This window comes from Eptatretus burgeri, chromosome 3 (genome assembly GCF_056783735.1).
Source record: "Eptatretus burgeri isolate ZD-2024b chromosome 3, Ebu_testis_v1, whole genome shotgun sequence".
Lineage (NCBI taxonomy): Eukaryota > Metazoa > Chordata > Myxini > Myxiniformes > Myxinidae > Eptatretus > Eptatretus burgeri.
In genome coordinates this window covers 18,434,821-18,448,996 of record NC_140963.1, presented here as the reverse complement: position 1 = coordinate 18,448,996, position 14,176 = coordinate 18,434,821, and the positions used below count along the sequence as shown (strand labels likewise).

The window sequence follows — 14,176 nt, the reverse complement described above, 5'->3', positions numbered from 1 at the left end:
TAGTCAGATTAAAAATCTATCTTCTCCTTGGGAATTGACTGAATGGAATGGGTTCTTCAGTATTTGAATAGCAAAATGAATTATCTAAAACTTGTTGTCGTCCAATTTTTCATTTTCATCCCAAGGTCAAAAACTTAGTAAATAGAGAATTTTGACATAAAAATCATATGACCACCCAAACTTTGAGAGCTAGGATGACAATATTTTTTTATGCATAATCTTGAGGTCATTCCCCACCTAAAGTCTTGAAACCATTTTGCTCTATCTCGAACACCTTGCCCGTGGCGCCCCCTTCAAGTTTGTTTTTACGCTGATTTCATCAAAGTATGGATAATCCGAGGAGTGCGAAATGCCATATAGCCTATATGACGTTATATTGTTCCTGGAATGTTCCAGAGGAAGTTTTGCACCAAAGGTCATAATCCGTGACCTTTGACCTTTAAAGGCCACAAAGGTCAAATTTTCAAAGTTGTGGGAATCGAACTGGGTTTTCGACCTTCTTCGACGAACTAACTCCAATAAGCTATAGCACGTATCCTGTTTCCATATTTTAATGTCCACAACATTGTTTTCTGACCTTTAAAGGTTATGCAAAGGTCAAATTTTGAAAGTTGTTGAACGAAACCGGATTTTCGACATTTTGCAGCTAATAACCTGTCACTCGTACCACATCATGTTGATCATTTTTATAACTTGGCCAAAAATTATCACATTGTCTCATCCTTGACTTCTGAAACAATATACATCGTGAACCATCATCGTCTTCAGACTTGTTTTACTTGTGATCGTTTCATTCTTGTCACCTTCCCCCATGCTATTTGCTTTATTAAATACACTTGGTTTGCAGTTTGAATTGTTTGTTTGAGCTGCTTCGTTTAGTGGTCTATTTAAACCGTGCAAATGAACCAATGGTTTGCTCAGCCGAATTACATCAGCTCACAGGTGTCTATCAACGCTTCACCTTGTTAATTCCAGGGTCCCACAAGCATTGTAATGTGGCAAACGGGCCCAAGAACTTTGGCTCATAGAATTACCATGCATAACACAGATGAACAAGCAAATGGGATAAAACTGACAGCAGAGTGGCAAGAAATCTTCCTGTACAAACGAGGATGCCAAAATCGAACTTGAACTCATCATGAAACGAGAACGGCACTCGTAGAGTGCGTAGTCTCGTCTCACATGTTCAATTGTGGCCAAAAACACCATCGTTAACTGAATACGCCACTATTATGGCCCATATACCCGTATCATCCATGCAGCCCATGATGTCACAGAGTTCCTTGGCATGGGTTATGAACGTCATAAATGTAATTCTTCACTCATTTCGGGTCATAAATCAGATATATGAAGTTTCACATTTTTCAGATAAAGATTTCAATTTAACCAATTATGGCTGGAATACCATTTCACTGATGACATCATCGTTATCACCCTATAAACCCCATGGGGAGTTGACTACATATGCCAAGTTTCAATTATTTTTGTTGAGCGGTTTCAGAGACAATGATGTCTATTTTTTTTCCTTTTATCCATGTGACATACGACGTCAGAGTTAGCAATAAAATATTCTCCATGGGGAGTCCCTCCGATGTTTAAAGTTTCACATTGATCGGACAAGTGGTTGCACAGAAAAACATACAGATGCAGACACACATACAGACACACAGACAGGGGCATTGCAAGTCTCCAATTACCCTTTAGGGTGAGACAAAAAATAAATTTGTACTCATCCTTTCCTTTTGTGATAACACGTTAGGATTGTGCAGAGATAACGCTTACCTTTGAGCGGTCGTCTGGGTTTGATTCTTGACAACATATAATAAACTATCGGATTGGTGTGCCAAAGGGAGGGCATTGCATCACAGGGTACACCGTCCAACCGGGTGTCCCATTTGCTAGAATTAGTTGGCAGATTTCAAAGACCCCAATTGCCTTTTGATGAAGAGTAGACGAGTTATTGCTGGCATCTTCAACAAATTACAAATTATTGTCCGAACCAGGCCTGGAGAAGAGATAGGCACCACAGGGTCCATTTGAACATCGGAACGCTAATATGGCACCCTCATGATCTGCTATGGTCATGGATTGATTGTATAAAGCTGGGCATCTCAAACAATCCTCGTTTGAAAGATAAACTGCAGAAGGAATGCCGTGGATGGAACAGCATCCAATGTCTATAGCTGGTACAGAAAGATTTTAGATCGATTTGAAAACTGCTCAAAATTTTCTTGTTCCAATGGCAGTTTTTTTCCTTCTCTCAAAGGTGCTGTAATGTCTCGGGCCGAATACCCGAAATATGTTTATGCTGGGGGGGTGGGGGGGGAGTAGAAATTAGATATTATGTTAACTTAGTGTGGGCTGTGTAGGTTCGAACATCTTCTGTAACCAAGAACCCATAAGTGATGTTCTGAGGCAAGGTAAGGGGAGGGGAGGGTTGGATTTCGCTTTTTAAACTACCTTTGCGGCCCATGCTCCAAGTTCAAGGCTTCCGGGACAGGAACAGCCATCACGAGGAATCCAGAAGGTGTGCCAACATTGGTGTGCCACATTGTGTCTATACTTTGGGTCAGGCGGTGCTGGTGGCAACACCACGTCCACATGACATCAACAAAGAGGCGGCGATATGCCAAGTCATTGGCCCGTGGTGCCTGACCGTGAACGAAGAACATTAATAATTGGTGATGGTGTCGGACTGCTGACCCATGCTCCCCTGATTCCTGAGCTGCCTGTATTGGAACCTGCTTGCACACCCCCATATTCTTTAAAACCTTGCCTGCACCCCCCCCTCCCTCTTCCTTTGACCATTGTGAATGAATTTCCATTTCTAAGTTGTGTGTATTTAAGTTTTTATGCCCCGCCGCGTGACGGAAGGGGGATATTGTTGTCACCCGGGTCGTCCGTCCGTCCGTCCGTCCGGCTGGCTGGGCGTCAACATTTATAGCTGAGTGTGATAACTCATAAATGGTTTGCCATATCGATTTGAAATTTGGGTCACACATGTACCACCTAAAAAGGAAGAACCCTATTGATTTTGGGCGTGGCCGGATCCAAGATGGCCGACTGGGGTGGCCATCTTCAAAAAAAATGTTTCAATAGCAGGGGATTCCCCATCTCTGATGGGTATATTTCTATTTATTCATCGCTTCAGTGTACCTCTCATCCCAGGATTCTCTGTTCGTGTTGTTTTGACCGTCTTTCCATTAACATGAAGAGACGTTTCACCTGATTCCTGCCTTCTTGCATGTGCAAACCCAATTGGTAAAACAAAGTCGTTTTAAGAGATTGGCGGGATACAGATCTCATCCGGGGGAAGCTGGGTTTTCTGCTTGAACATAGTTTTATTTAATTTGGCCATTCACGAAGCACATTGCTTTGCACGGTCGGAAATATTACATACAAGCCGGTAGGCGGCGATGGGTCGCCGAGCAGGAGGTAAAGTGTTCCATATATCACAAAAAACGGAAAATATTTGATAGAGCATCACCTGTAGATCATTCGTGCCAAATTTCATAACCCTACGTTGGGATAATGGCTTTCGGAATTGATTTCGCATGAAGAGTACCGATTTTGAAGGTTTTTCGGTTGTTGCTCGGGAACCAAAGCGTCCCTAGCAACCATCACAATTTCCAAAGCACTAGGTCATAAGATGTACCTACCACCTGAGTTTGGTCAAAATCGGCCCACGTTTACTCCCAATTATGCTGATGACAAACGAACAAACATCCAAACAAACAGACAGAATTACTGACAATAAGGGTCACCTATTTCGGCGACCCAGTAAAAGCTGAACATAATGAGGCTTCCCCTCGTGGTGCATTGACTTCACTGAACCTGCTCCCCCATCCACCCATCCATCCCATCTTACCTTTCCCTTGTGTGCCTCATTCTAAAGATCGGCCTTTTTGACAGCTTAAAGGCCGAGTGATCCTGCCAGCCTGCCAAACACTAACCATGCCATATTCAATACAAATGGCAATAATAACAAGGAAGAAAAGCAGAAAAACATTTTATTTTCAGAAAAATATTAATTACAGCATTTTTGTACAGCCACCTGTCCTAAAAATTGTACAAGAAACAGATATGCATGCATTAAATACTTTGTGCCTCCATTTATCATGTATTTTTATGCAACATCTTTGATTGAAGAGAAACCACCTGTTAGGCAAACAAACATTCCAAATTCCAAAGAGTATATTGCCTTAATGTAGATAACTAATCAAAATACAATTAGCTTAAGTTATTAGTCTTAAACCCAAAGTGATCAAAGTGCTTGATCCAAAGACAAACCATGATCTTCGTATTGAAGACCAAGTAAGAAATGCCATTCAAGCTTAACCTGCAGCATCGTTCTACAATCGGAAATGAATGACAGTCGCTGAAATCTTGCAAAATGCTACCGGCAAAGCGGTCATCATTGAGGATGTCACTGCTGTGAAAAGCATTCTGGGTATTGCCAAGACAGCAGCGACCATACGTCGTACGCTATGGAACAGCATATAATGACGACATTTCTAGCTGTGAACCAATGTCACACCAGCTGTTCTTTACATATTTATTGCACGGTTCACCGACATCTCTTTCTCACAGATGTGAATTGATAATGATCAACATGCTCATGTGCAAACAAGCAAGTGTTCTCACTCCTGAAAACATTTCCTGTGTGAAATCAATATTTTTCAGCATTAGGGCACATCATGTGCCAAATGTTGCAGCAGAACTTTGCATCGATGTTGGAGGTGTGGAAACCACCATTGGTTCACACCTGAAAACCCAATAAAGCAAGCACCAGGTAGGCTCCAAAAAAAAAACAAAAAAAAAAAACAATGTCACCCCCAGGGTGACCAGTATCTTGCCAAAATGTGAACATGAGTCACTTATTTATTCGATTAAAGTTACTCAAAAAAATAAGGGTTTCGTGGACCTTGATGCTTGACCTTTTTGTGACCTTGACCTTTGACCTTGACCTTTATATTTTCGTACGGTTAATGGTATCTCTCCAGGACCGTTGTACATGAAATATCAAGAGATTTTGATGAGAACTGAGGAAATAAAATTTTCATGAAAAATCCGTTTTTTCGTCATGACGTCATAGCGTCAAACTTTTGACAGATCTGGAAAGCACTTATAAAGCGCTTTCATATGAGGTATTACTCGATATGGTATCTAAGATTTCAAAATTTGACCTTGGGGTCAAAAACTTTCGACCTCCAGCGCTAACCATGAAAGTCAAGGCCGATCGCGACCAAAAATTAATCAGCTGAGCGCCAGACCATGAACTATATTTCCATGAAGTTTGCAGACGATCCGATCAAAATTACTCAAAAAATAAGGGTTTCGTTGATTCCCCTGATTTGCGACAAAGTGACATTGACCCAGACCTTGACCTTGAAAATTTTATGCGCTGAAAGGGACCTCTATAGGACTCTGATATGCGAAGTTACAAAAATTTCCAATGATAACTGTGCTCTGCAGAGTGATCGATATGTGATTACAGACAAACAAAAAAAATAAAAAAAACATACAAGCTGACTAACATATCTTGCCAAAACGAAAAGATATCTTCTTTGATCCGAAGGCATTTTGTCTGGCCATTTGGGGGCACTTCATTTTGGACACTGCGATGATGTATTTACAAGTTTGTTGAACAAGACTGATATGTGGCGAGACACGATCAGGTCAATCCGAAGTCCAAGGTGTCAAGCATGGAGTGGCCATATTCCGAGTCTCCATGAATGAAAATAATTAAAGCCACCAAGCGGAAAAGCAACAGTGTTTTAATACTTGGAGGGTGTAGATGTGTTCAAATTTTCTTGCAAGTGCTGAAACCATCATCCGTAATACCACAGTGATCTGTTTTGCAATGCCGTTTGGCGTGTAATTTATAAAATACAAACGGTGGTCAGGTTTCTCCTTAAATACTGCCATATTGTTGCAAGATCATGCTCACAATCATACAGCAACCATGACAACTTCAACCCTTGCAGAGAAGGGATGAGAAGTTCCGAACACATCACGTCCTCCAATCCAATTTTATCAACATTTCATTTCCGTTTATTCAAAACAATTAAGGGGCATCGAGGTGAGAAGCACATGTCCTGAATTGGCTGCGTAACCCCCACCAAAGACTTCTATGCTCCTGGTAGTCGAGCGTTACAACAAACTGCAGAATATGCTTGCGGTTAATCTAGAAATACCCCGAGAAACAAAGTAGTTATCATTAACTTCGCTTTACTCTCAAATTATCTAGAAGAGGGTTCAGGTGAATCTCAAAGAAGTCCCACATAATGGACTTCATTAGGGAATGCCAAATAACATGATGTAGAGAGTACATTCATGTCCTCTCATAACACATCAGTTAGGGAAGTTTCAATGTTATTTTACTCTTGCTATTCAATTACATTTCGTAAAGGCAAAAAGCTCAGAATGCTGCAAAACCACAAGTACTCATACATGCTTCCCCTGTTCACCACAAAGCATTTTCTGACTTCCTGTATTCCGTGCAATGAGACTTTCATAAAATCATCCATTAGAATCACAACAATGAGACCTTAGGTGATGCTCTGCAATAAAACTTCCAACGAGTATTGTTATGAAAAAAAATGCCAAAAGAATAGCCGCAGCCGTTTCAGGTTGTAGTGTACTGCTCCCTACGGTAACCACAGGACTGATGAATGCAATTAAATCTTCAAAAGCACAAAGAGTGCAAGACAAACCAATGTGCACGTTAATGTCAGAATTCGTGTTTTTCATCGTTACTGCGAGTCATAAAGCCTGCTCTTTACCCCCTCCAGTCAGGCTAAAAAAAAGATATATATATATATATATATATATGACATTAAAACATGGAGGGCATAAATGGCGAGGCTAATCAGTGAGCAATGTTACATACAAAATTAAAAGTCTGTGTAAACACGTCCAAAGGCATCCAAGGGAAAGTATATGTATATGTATATACATATACACACACACACACACACACACACACACACACACACACACACACACACACACACACACACACACGTTCAGGTGTTCAGATATATATATATATATATATATATATATATATATATATATATATATATATATATATATATATATATATATATATATATATATATATATATATATATATATATATATATATATATATATATATATATATATATATATGGTACATTTGAAAACATTTCGGTATGCATTCAAAAACTATGGACTCCACCGGTATCAAAGCCATATCGAATCTTGTGACAGCTGCTTTGGTTAAGCACGCATGGTCCATGTGCCATTAATGTACAAGCTGCATACAAAAATAAATTTCCAAAATATGAACGACATTATCTGGAGTCGGCCAAAAAAAATTTTTTATAATAATAATCAGTCGATGCGAACAATGCAATGACAGAACAAGTACAGTTGTCCCTCTGTCACAGTACAAAACGGTACTGCATCTGTACAAAGCCATTCAATAATAAGCACCGCGTGGCTCAAAAAGAGGCTGGTGCACCGGGGTAAAAATAAAACTACTATGTACAGGAAGCATCACAATCCCTTGGAGATGCACGAGAGAGCATTCGGAGCTTGAACAGCAATGTTCGTCACGTGTTTGTCAAGATAGGATATGAACCAGTCCAACACCACACTCTTACAATCTTCCCAGCTCTATCGGGAATCTAAAACTTGCCGAGTGGGTAGCTCATGGAAGGAAGGAATAAGCTCCAAGGAGAATAGCTCTTCCCAAGGAAGTCGCACCAAATCCAGCAGCTCCGAACACAATTTTGGAGTCTCCATTTGCAAATGCCAACAGCTCTCCTCATTTGTATTCTGGTGGAGTGGACAGATTAGCAAACTTTACAATGAACCAGCAACAAGGAAATTGTCAAAAACAAGGATTCAATAAAAAATTAAAAATATAAATAGCCACATGCAAGGTATGCTCAGAGCTTCCCACGAGCTCTGTTTGGGTTCATTTTCCGATAGGCTGTTCACGTACAAGAAAACACATTTCACTTGGCTTAACTAATCCAGATTCAAATCTTGCTCAGGTATGTGATGAGTCACCCACAGGCACCTCTCACACATTGTTCATACATTTGTGTTTGTGGTGCGACTTTCCCTCTCCCACCAGACTCGGCTTTTACAGGCCGGGCTGTTTCTTGTGTTCTCTCTTTTTATTTTCTTCCTGCCCATGTCTTTTGTCCACTTAGCCCCTCAGTTTCCTTGTCCTATCTGTATCGCCCTCCCTACATTTGGGCAGGGAGAAACTTGGGCCTTGCCATCACTACAGTGCCTCGAGAAAGTCTACGCCTCCTTTTAAAATTTTCACCTTTTGTTACCTTATAGCCTGGAATTAAATTGCATTAAATCAGACTTTTTCCACCTCTATTTACACATCGTAACGTACAACTTCCAAGGGAAAAACAAATTCTACAAATTTCAGAAAATTAATTAAAAATACAAAACTACAATATCTTGGTCGAATCAGTGTCCACCCCCCTTATAATAACAATTGTAAATTAGCTCAGGTGTGACCAATCACCTTCAAAATCACACACCAAGTGAATTGGCCTCCACCTGTGTTAATTTGTCATGATTCTGATTATTTCAGAATAAAATCAGCTGTTCCTGTAGGTTTCCTCCACAGGATAGTGCATTTCACAGCAAAGACTCAACTATGAGCACCAAGGAGCTTTCAAAAGACCTCCGAGATAAAGTTTTGGAAAGGCACAGATCAGGGGATGGGTATCAAAATATTGAAAACACCTTGAATATCCCTTGGAGCACAGTCAAGACAATCATTAAGAAGTGGAAGGCGTATGGTACCACCAAGACCCTGCCGTAATCAGGCCATCGCTCCAAACTGGATGACCAAGCAAGGAGGAGACTGATCAGAGAGGCAAATATTACCTAAGCAAGGTGTGCAAAGTTGGTAGAGACCTATCCCAACAGACTCAAAGCTGTAATTGCTGTCACAGGTGCTTCCATCAAGTATGAACTCAGGGGAGAGACACTTATCCAACCAAGATATTCTAGTTTTGTATTTTTAATTAATTTTCTGAAATTTGTAGAATTTGTTTTTCACTTGGAAGTTGTTGGTTAGGATGTGTAAATAAAAGGTGGAAAAAGTCTCATTTAATGCAATTCAATTCCAGGCAAATTTGTTTGCCTCATAAGGCAACAAAAGGTGAAAATTTTGAAAGGGGGTGTGGACTTTCTGGAGGCACTGTATAAACTAATAGAGCACTACTACTTGATGTTCAACAACTCCAATGATTCTCACCTTTTTGTGGGTTTGGCCAGGAGAAAAATTATGGCCCAAATGTTTGAAAAACCGCTTGGCCAGGCCTGGCGTTCCATTGAATATAACAGGAATTTGGAATGCCTGCAGCCTTCGTGACCAGGGTATTGATGATAATCTGCCTATACTACTCTTCGTGAAAAAAACACAATGGGATCTTTAACGTCCAACAATCGCCAGTGATGACATGCTCGACCCAAATGTCCTTCCATTGTATGGCGGCTATGTTGTTGCAGCATTCTCCATGCAATACACGTGGATAATCATTTAGGTTGAGATTCAACCCAATGTGAGTGCATATACACTGAAGCCTTATGTCGATGCACGCACGCACCTTCAGTTAAAAAAATTCTGTAAAAACGAATGTGATTACCTCATTGTAAAATATGAAACAAATATCAGATGGAGCCAGCCGATATTGTTCAACACCCGACAGGGAGCCAATAGGTTGTCGCTCTTTTAGAACAAACTGTTCAAGCTCCGCATCTGCCACCCTGCTCTCATCTCCTTGGCGTTCATCACCCAAATTGCAGGCACCTTGATTCCAGCCATGTTCCTCGTGGAGTAAGCAGAGGCATTCCGGCGTCGCTACCACAGTCACTGGTTCTGCCACATCATCTGCAAGAAACCGATGTCCACAAAATGTGCTGAAAAGCAACAATATTGGTGAGAACAGAACAAGGTGCTCCCTTAAATCCCCACTTTTCAAAACGATGGACATCAAATACAGCCAAACAACCATATATGGATCAGCACTTCACTATTAAAAACTAACACGGTCAACTGAGGAAAGAAGCTTGCAAAAATAAATGAAATTAAATAAAGTGTGTGGACTAAACCAACTTGGAAATCTCATTGAGAAAAGTATCAAGATGTAAAATGAAGCATTCGAACGATGGAGTTTTAAAAGTAAATGTTAAGCTTGCTAAATTGTACCAATTGAATCACATAATAATCTTTAACCACATCTGTAGAAATGTGACGTGCCTCACCATCAGGTAAATTCATTGATGAAAACTGAAGGTGTGTGTGTGTGTGTGTGCATGAGTGTGTAATTGTGTCGTTGATTGTTATCTCCATATGTGGGTTTCAGAAGGTGAAATGGAGTCCTCTCAGGTCTTGGAGTGTCCACCTTCGTTTCATTAAGGGGTCACGCACGATCCATGGACCAAGCTGTGACGGTTTTCTCAAAGTTTTGTTCCGAGGGTTCTGCTCCCCAGGCAAAAATGCTAATAAGAACTACAGTATATGAGAGTTGTACTCTCATTTACTACAGTGGTCTACAGAGAATTACTGCAGGAAAGGAATGTTATTTTTGCCTATGCAGGATCGTCACCGAGCCTCGGACAGCTTACAACTGCAGTTCATTTGGAGTAGTATTCACAGGGATGGTTTTTAAGATATCTGTGAGGTTCTTCTTCATCATTCTTGGAGCTCCAATTTATCACTGGTACAGCTTCGGCATTCTTTCGCTTCCAAGATTTTTTCACTTCATTCTTGAGGCCCTGGTGCTTCTTGATTTCTGCGTTGTTTAGGCCAAACTCACTGGGTACTGACACCTCAATTCGCAATACCTTATTTTCTGTGTTCACGCTCAATGAGATCGTTAGGTCGAAACAAATAGTTTTGAATGATTTCAATGATCACTTCCTCATTTTCGATGATTGCTTTTGGTTCACGTTTCCACGAGTTTTCTGAAACTGGGATATCAAATTTTTTGCAGATGTACCGGTGGATTACTCGACATGCTTTGTGTGCACAGCTGTACTGACATGAGTTTTTTTACATCCCGATAGGAAGTGACTCATGCTTTCTGTTTCTACTTTGCAGAATCCACACTTGTCTGATTGACTCAGTCCTGCCATCTTCTTAAAGCCAATGGTGTAGTGTCCCTGGTCTTGGGATTATACGAGGTCCGTCTAAAAAGTAACGACTGACTTCACAGAAATTTTATTCCAAAAAATATATTGAAATCACAGATTGTCCCCTTCAAAATAGTTTCCCTCCAGTGTCACACACTTGTCCATCCTCTTCTTCCACGCTTTGATGCACCCCCGGAAGGCTTCTTCTGGAATCCTCCAGAGCTCCGTCGTCATGGCCCTTTTGATGGCCTCCACATCAGGAAATCGGGTCCCCTTGATCACCCCCTTGAGCTTGGGGAATAGGAAAAAAAATCACAACGGGCAAAGTCTGGCGAATACGAGGGTTGCTCCAGAGTTGGCACGTTCCTCTCCGCCAGAAACTGTCGGATGCTCAGGGCACTGTGAGCAGGGGCGTTGTCATGGTGGAGCACCCAGGCGTTGTTCTCCCACAGATCCCTCCACTTGTCCCAGACTGATCTCATGAGGCGCCGGAGGATCTCCTTGTTCACGTATTGATTCACTGTTTGACCCTGTGGTAGAAACTCGAAGTGGATGATGCCCTTGATGTCAAAAAACGCCATGAGCATCACCTTGACCTTCGACGTTGACATCCTTGCTTTCATTCGTCTTGGTGATGCCGGACTTTTCCACTGATGACTGCCGTTTGGTCTCGGGATCGTATTCGAATATCCACGATTCATCGCCAGTAATGACTCTCCCGAGCAGGTCTGGATCGTCCTCGAGGCGCTCAATAATGTCATGACAGACAGTGACTCTTTGCCGTTTCTGGTCCTCGTACAACAGCTTGGGGACCATCTTTGCGCACACCTTGCGCATTTCGAGATTTTCAGTGATGATGCTCCAGACAGTGTCCTTATTGATGGAAAGTTCCTCAGGAATCATCCGCACCATGAGTCGACGATCTGCACACATCATCTGCTTCACACGCTCTTTGTTGTGCGCCGGTCTGCTCGTTGGAGGTCTTCCAGACTGTGGATCGTCTTCAACCTCCTCTCGTCCCTCTTTAAACTTCTTGTACCATTCAAATGCACGTGCACGTGACATAGTTTCTTCCCTGAAGACTTGCTGCAGCATTGCGAAGGATTCAGAAGGTGTTTTATCAAGCTTGGCAAAAAACTTCAGATTGGCTCTCTGCTCACGACTCAAAGCGCGACAACTCAGACTAGACAACGTCTAAAGGCACGACCTGTAAAAAATCACACAATGAGCGCAATCAACCATCACCAATCATATACATTGCTGGAATGTTGCGAAAGACTGTGACGCAACAGGTTCATTCAAGTTGTGTAAGTGGAGCACACAGCAGGCTCAGTCCCATTACTTTTTAGATGGACCTCGTATAATGATTCGTTCTCCATCCTCGTTGAGCTGACCTCTTCTTAGCCATTCCAAAGAGCCTTCTTTACCTATGCCCAATCTGTCCAACTCTTAGTTTTACATCTTCCTGCTCTTTTATCATTTTTCCAGTTGTCAGTGTTTATCTGTTGATATTTCGCTTTATAATTTTCTTTTGTCTTTTTTTGTAATCATCGGGGCTGAATTTGTTGCTGTTTTGGTTTAATGTGCGAGATCTATTCGCACCTGTCTTTGGAAATACATTTTTGCTGTGTGGGTTTGGGACACCCTCACTAGCTTGCTGTCTGTGTTTGCATACAAATTGGATTAGGTGGTCTGTTAGATTTTTCATGTACTCGGCCAATCCTACGGTTGTCATTCTGTGTAGTCAGTCGAGTTCCTTCAGGTCGCTACCTCCTTCTCATCTTGGCAGGTACATTCTTGTCATGGTGTGTGTGTGTGTGTGTATGTGTGTGTGTGTGTGTGTGTGTGTGTGTGTGTGTGTGTGTGTGTGTGTGTGTGTGTGTGTGTGTGTGTGTGTGTCAAAATATAAGAGAGAGATAGGAACGCACCATGAAGCAGGAAAGCAAGGAGGTAGAGGCAATCCTGTAGATTCTCCTCCTGACTTGGATCAAGTACATCAGCATCCTGCAGCACCTGCCTGCACTCATAAAATTATAACAGTAGAACTCTACCTGGCCATGCCAGCACAGCAGGCATTAGGTTGCCTGAATGAAGCGAAACGTGAAGGATATCACAAGTTCGCAATACATACATCAACTTGCAACTGCTCCTCAGACTGGCTTTGGTGAAATTGTCAAACTTGCTGCCATTCTGTAGAGTGACACGCTTGATGAGGTCTAAAGGGAAAAGACCAGAGTGAGGTTATTTTAAAAGTACATTAAGAAAATGAAAAACACATCATGAAATAGTAACAGCAGACAAGGATTGATAGGATGGGTTTGTATATCTATGGCAGATGGAATGAAAGTAAGAATGATTGGTTGAAGGAATGACTGTGCGAAAAGGAAATCGTTCAATCACCCAATAACGTACTTTGTGTGAACATTCACTCGCTATGGCTTCACTTCGCCAACTTTCCGATTCGACCCAAACACGAACGCAGTTTCGCTCATCAAGGCACCACAAGTACCATGATCTGTTTTTCAAATGCTGACTCGAGAATTCTTTACATTTTTATAACCAGATATTTCGAAATAAAACGTTCAATAAAATTAATTAAAAACATCAACTTTCAAAAATCATTTCTTCACTGGTGTGTCATTGATTGTTATCAAGTTAACAGTAGCACCGCTGGTGTCACAAAACTCGTTTTCCAACCTCCCTGTGCACGTTTTCATTGCAAAACAAATTCCTTTTTCAATCCCATGGAACTGAGGTTTTCTCCTAATTTACCGGCGAGTACCCTGTGATAAAATCTGACCTGTATGGATTTCTGCTAAAACATCCCATTTCGTAACTTTTTGAGCTTAGCGATTTCAGCAAGATTTGGGTCAAGATTACAGAAAAGCCACAAAGTCAGGCAGCTGTTTGTAAAACGAATCAGAACCATTTGTTTCTTGCTACCCAGCATCATGTGACCTGGCACAGATTTAATGTCCTGGCTTTAACAACCTCACTGTGCAGCCTGGACTTG

General features: G+C 41.4%; 1 protein-coding gene across 4 annotated transcripts in view; it reads right to left on the bottom strand.

Annotated features, from left to right (window-relative positions):
- Positions 1 to 3,993: 3,993 nt before the first annotated feature.
- Positions 3,994 to 14,176, bottom strand: part of STK11IP (serine/threonine kinase 11 interacting protein) — a 107,357-nt gene continuing 97,174 nt past the window's right edge. For all 4 annotated transcript variants that reach the window (XM_085872550.1, XM_085872551.1, XM_085872552.1 and 1 more), the window contains 4 exons: positions 13,295 to 13,379; positions 13,092 to 13,180; positions 9,675 to 9,919; positions 3,994 to 7,827 (listed from right to left, as the gene is read on the bottom strand). In XM_085872550.1, coding sequence (XP_085728676.1) covers positions 7,666 to 7,827; positions 9,675 to 9,919; positions 13,092 to 13,180; positions 13,295 to 13,379 — 581 coding nt within the window. In that variant the 3' untranslated portion in view covers positions 3,994 to 7,665. The remainder of the gene's footprint in view (positions 7,828 to 9,674; positions 9,920 to 13,091; positions 13,181 to 13,294; positions 13,380 to 14,176) is intronic.